Source organism: Trachypithecus francoisi, unplaced genomic scaffold (assembly GCF_009764315.1).
Source record: "Trachypithecus francoisi isolate TF-2019V2 unplaced genomic scaffold, Tfra_2.0 Lachesis_group4, whole genome shotgun sequence".
Taxonomy (NCBI): Eukaryota; Metazoa; Chordata; class Mammalia; order Primates; family Cercopithecidae; genus Trachypithecus; species Trachypithecus francoisi.
The window spans coordinates 21058124-21063156 of NW_022681469.1; the positions used below are offsets into that span (position 1 = coordinate 21058124).

Genomic DNA, 5033 nt, shown 5'->3' on the forward strand with positions numbered 1-5033 from the left:
TTTCTTCCTCAGTGACAACATTTTCAAAAGCTCTATTATCTTTCCCTGGTTTTATACATAACTGAGGTCTCCAAAGTGTGCATATGCATATTTAAATGTGTCACTTGCTTTTTAAAAAACATGACTATGTGTTATTTCTGGAAAATTCCTGAAGTTCCTGAAAACCACATACATTTAAAAATGTTAGATACAATGTTCTCGCTATTATTTGGTCTTGCAGTCTTATCTAGACTTAAGTTTTTTTTTCTTCTTTCTTTCAAACTTCACATTGAGGCCCTTTTATCAAGTCTAGCATTTAGGAGATTCAAGTTTGGTATTTAAGACTAGGATGATACTTCTTTTAGATTGAACAGTAATTAATAATAGAAAGGTGAGTTAAGAAGTTCACCAAATGGAGCATGGCTTTGGGCCCAGTGATGGAAACATTGTCCATCTGAGGTCTGAGATTATACTTTCAGGTCCAGACACTAGATGTTTCAGTACATCTAGAGATGCTCATTTTCTTGTTTATGTACTTATGTTACTCAAAATCACATGCAATGCAGTTTCAAAGCAGAATGTCAATTTATTTTTGTGATTAGAATGCTTTTGACCCATTTTCAAGGATTCCACTTTTTAGTGTCAAGGAAACTAAGAAGCAGGATGAATAATTACAAGGTTACTTGGCATCATTGAAAAATAGAAAGGAAAATAAATTGTTCAAGAGAATGACTAATATTTTAAGTAACTTCTCAGGAGGCCACCCCACAACAGAATTCATTTGTCTTTTGCTGGAATTATTTGTGCTTCCCAAATGTCTCTCCATCTTAAGTTAGAGTTAATGTTCAATGTCTGTTTTTTTAAAAACCCAATATTCCTCTGATTAGCAACCGATTAATACACTATTTAAACAAACAAATACACACTTGACAGGTCAAGCTGGCTTTTCTGATAGGCTGGGAGATAGTCTGTTGGTACGTATTTTTTGAATCAGGCAAAACCTCAAGATTCTAGCTAGAGCCATTCAACTGCACTTCACTGTGACCATTTTCTTATGTATCTTTCCAGAAATATTATATTTCTATAGATCTTATTTTCTCCATAAATGATAGCATATTACTAAATACTCTGAGCTTGGTTTTCCTTTTTTTGTTAGCATCATATATTTGAGATTGTTTTATACTCATGAATATTAACTTGCCTTATTTATCTTGACAGCTCCAGAGAATTCCATTGTTTGGATGAATAACAATTTAGGTGGTTTTCGCTCTTAAATCTTTGTGTATACCTACAAGTATATCAGAGGATGAATTTTCAGAAGCAAAATTGCTTGGTTAATTAGATTATGCATTTCAAAAATGGATAGATACTGTAAAATTTACCATCAGAGAGATTTTACTAGTTAAAGTATATCAACAATTGGAGAAAGCATTTGTTTTCATACCCCCCTCATCAATACCACCTATTATCAAACTGTTCTGAAAAATGACATCTTTTCATTATGTTCACAATGATGTATATTTCTTTTCTCAGTCAATAAACACTTCATGATAGTCTATGATATACACACTTATGCTATTATGTTATCTGTTTATTATTATTGAGAATATAGTGATAAACACATATAGCCTTTATATACATGTGGGAGAAGTGCACACAGGGCAGTTGCAGTGGTCCAAGTTTAGTACAGTGGTGCAGTGGGAGCTATGGGAGGTACGTCCATCACAGTCTAGAAAGGAATCATCAATGGAGGCTTCTAGTGGGGAGAAACATGGGGCAAGACATGTAAACTAAAATCCGATGGAGGTATAGAGTAGTTGGCTTGGCAAATCTTAGGAATAGGAGAAGCAAAGAAGAGGAGACAGCAGACTCACACGTGCAAAAATGGGAATGGAGAGAGCAGAGAGCGTGTGGGGTTTGCACACAGAACAGTTCAGAACCTCACTGTCATGACAGTATGAAGGGAAAGTGGGCAGTACTCCACCATCCACCAATGTAGCCCTCAAAATCAGTTGAGTTGTTTGAACTTTACCCTAATGGCAATATGACATAATCAGAAGATTTTTAAGTGGAGGCGTGAAAAAGCAGAAGTATCTTGGGGCTCACACTTGAGATTGGATTGGGGAAGATACGGCTGAAAGTAAGTGGAAGTAGTGAGGGGGCTGTCCCAGTAATTGGGTTCAGATGACATTTGCTTGAATTTTTAGGGATGTGCTAGATATTCATGGATCTTGCTGTTGAAGCACCTAATACACAATATCCCTTCCGAAGACGGGTGCACTAAACCGGGGTGAAGCACAAAGACCACTGAGCAACCTGGCTTGACTCCTGGCTTTGCCAGTTTGTACTCGCACGTGTCCAAACCCTTGAGAGGTGCTGTGAAAACGTAGAGGTGGATGAGGGAAGTGCTTATACAGCACTTACCGTATAAAAAGGAGGGCTTCATACTTGTTAGCTGTTTTTAATTTTTATTACTTTTCCTCGTTGCACACGGAAATGTCTTTACCTTTATCTTACTATAGGGTACAAGGAGAATTACAGAACATGGGTGTTAGAAGAGGTTTGACGTATCTGTTCATTTTCCTAATTTTAGCAATGAGAAAATAAAGGGAAAGAAAGCAATTTAGATTTTTGCCAGTCTTAAACTTCTTTGTTCATGGGCACACCACGCCAATCTGAAACTGTTCACTGGTCTGGTTCTCTTACCACCATATACGTGTAGGTTTATAGTTTGGTTACGAACACCACCTTGTCTTAACCGTAGATCGTTCTTGTGTTTGCCGACAGCAGCGATTTCTTGTGTGGAAACCCCTAATTTGGGAAACAATCTGTTTTAAACACTGTGTAGCACATCACTCAAACCGCACAGTTTTCGATAATCTTAGAAACAAAAACTGGGGTTGAGGCGGACAGTTAAATTCTGCAGACACCACAGGCTTGGATTCGTTTCAGCAGTCGGTCCTAAGTGGTTTGAAGCCCCTTCTGGGATGCCTCTTCTCCTTATCGGAACACCGCAGCGGCGCCAGGCGCTCGGTTCCTCAGGACTTCTGCCTCCTGGATTTCCTCCGCCTTTCTGCTTCACCGAGGGCCCTGTGATCCGATCCCACCGAATTAACCGCTGTTTAGCGAGCTTCTGCTGCGCGTAAGGAAGGCGCCGGGCGAGGAGCAAGGCGGGGACGCGGTTCCGGGACGCAGGGTTCCCGGCCCCAGTCCTGAGACCGGAGGTCGGCGCTTCGACTTGGCACCCGCGGACGAATTCGCTCCAAGGTTCCCACCGGCGGCGCTCCTGCTACCACCCCCTCCTCTAAATGCAGCTCCCGCTACCTTCCTGCGCCCGGGGGCTGCTGCCTGGCCCCAGCTCTGCTCACTGGAGGACGGCGGTGGCGAGGGTGCTGGCCCAGCGTCCGCAGCCGGGCTCAGGACCAAGGTGGGCGCCCGCCAGTCCTGGTCCTAGCCTCGCCGTGCAGGACACAGGGCGCGGCCACTCGAGTTCCTCGGACCCTCTCCTTCCTGATGCTCGCTGTCCTTGCCCTGGCTTCCCCAGCCCGGGGGCTCAGCCTCTCCTCCTCTCTCTCCCCCTCCGCCGCAGCCCGTCGCCTCTGTGCAGAGTTCAGGTTCAGCTTGGGATTTCGCTCGGGATTTAGGAAGGGGCCAGCGGGGCTGGAGGGCGCGGGCCGGCGCGGGAGGGCGCGGGAGGCGGGGAGCGGCGGCCTCTGATTGGCCGGGGCGGGGGAGTGAGCGGAGTTTCCCACAATGCCCCGGTGCGGTGCAGCGGCGGATGGATGCTGCGGGAAGGGGCTGCCATTTGCTGCCCCTGCCAGCAGCGCGCGGACCTGCCCGCGCTCCTGCAGCCGCCGCCGCCAGCGCCGCCAGCCGGCCCGGCCTCTGCAGCGGGGCCGCCTGCGCTCCCTCCGCGGCCGCCGGAGTGGGCGCCATGAACCCCAGCTCCTCGGCGGGAGAGGAGAAGGGGGCGACGGGCGGCAGCAGCAGCAGCGGAAGCGGCGCCGGGAGCTGCTGCCTGGGCGCCGAGGGCGGCGCGGATCCGCTGGGCTCAGGGGCAGCCGCCGCGGCGGGGGCCGCTGCCCTGGACGAGCCCGCGGCCGCCGGCCAGAAGGAGAAGGACGAGGCGCTGGAGGAGAAGCTGAGGAACTTAACTTTCCGGAAGCAAGTCTCGTACAGGTAGGCGCGGGGAGCCGGCAGCCGAGACAGGTGCGCCGCGGCGGGAGACCCACTCTTCCCCCAGCAAGGGGCGCTTCCGCGGAGTTGGGCACCTCTCTGTTTCCAAGCTTCTCTTTCCCCCTTTTCCCCTCTCCTCCCGGGGATGTCTGTCCTCTCCCCATCCTATCATTCCAGGCTGGAGGGAAGCAACGCCGGCTTTGCCCTGTGGCAGGAGAGAAGCGCGGGGTCCCTAAGGTCAGAACAACAGAAATGTGTGTGTGTGTGTGTGTGTGTGTGGTGTGTGTGTGTGTATGTGTATTTCTCTCTCTCTCTCTGTCTCTGTGTGTGTGTGTGTGTGTGTGTGTGAGAGAGAGAAGAGAGAGAGAGAAAGGGTTGCAGACTCAGTGATGCTTAGTTTTCTTAAGTCGTCAAAGTTGCCCCTAAGCAGGTGTCGTCTTCAACCACCCTTCCCCCACCTTCCAGATTTCGCTGGATGAACCTTTGGCACTAACTTGATAGCTGAGATCACTCCGACAGGCAGAAAGGAATAGCACTATACTGAAGAGAAATCCTTATGGAAGTTGGACCTGCCTCGAAATCCCTCATGAAGGAAGAGTGGGTTTATGTCTGTAGATGCGCCACTGGTTATGGGGGTTCCATGCCTGCGTGCTCCTTGCTTCTCTCCTGGCTGGAGGAGAGTGTGGGGAGCCCGCTGGCAAGCTAGGGGTGAAGGTGAGAGTGGGGACCATATTTGCACCTAAGGATGAGTGTGGGAGCCCTTTACACAAGGACAGTGTGGGATCAGTGGCCTCTAAATTAGGATAAAAGATAACCCCACATTGTATTAGAATCCAACAATGAGGAATTAGGATTTATTAAGGTCTCTCTCCCACCTC

The 5033-nt window shown here is 48.2% G+C and overlaps 1 protein-coding gene across 1 annotated transcript; it reads right to left on the reverse strand.

Moving 5' to 3' along the window:
* Positions 1-1552: 1552 nt before the first annotated feature.
* Positions 1553-4319, reverse strand: LOC117072117 (serine/arginine repetitive matrix protein 1-like). The gene has a single exon (XM_033192083.1). The coding sequence runs from the start codon at positions 4317-4319 to the stop codon at positions 3396-3398; it is 924 nt and encodes a 307-aa protein (XP_033047974.1). The 3' UTR covers positions 1553-3395.
* Positions 4320-5033: the final 714 nt, after the last annotated feature.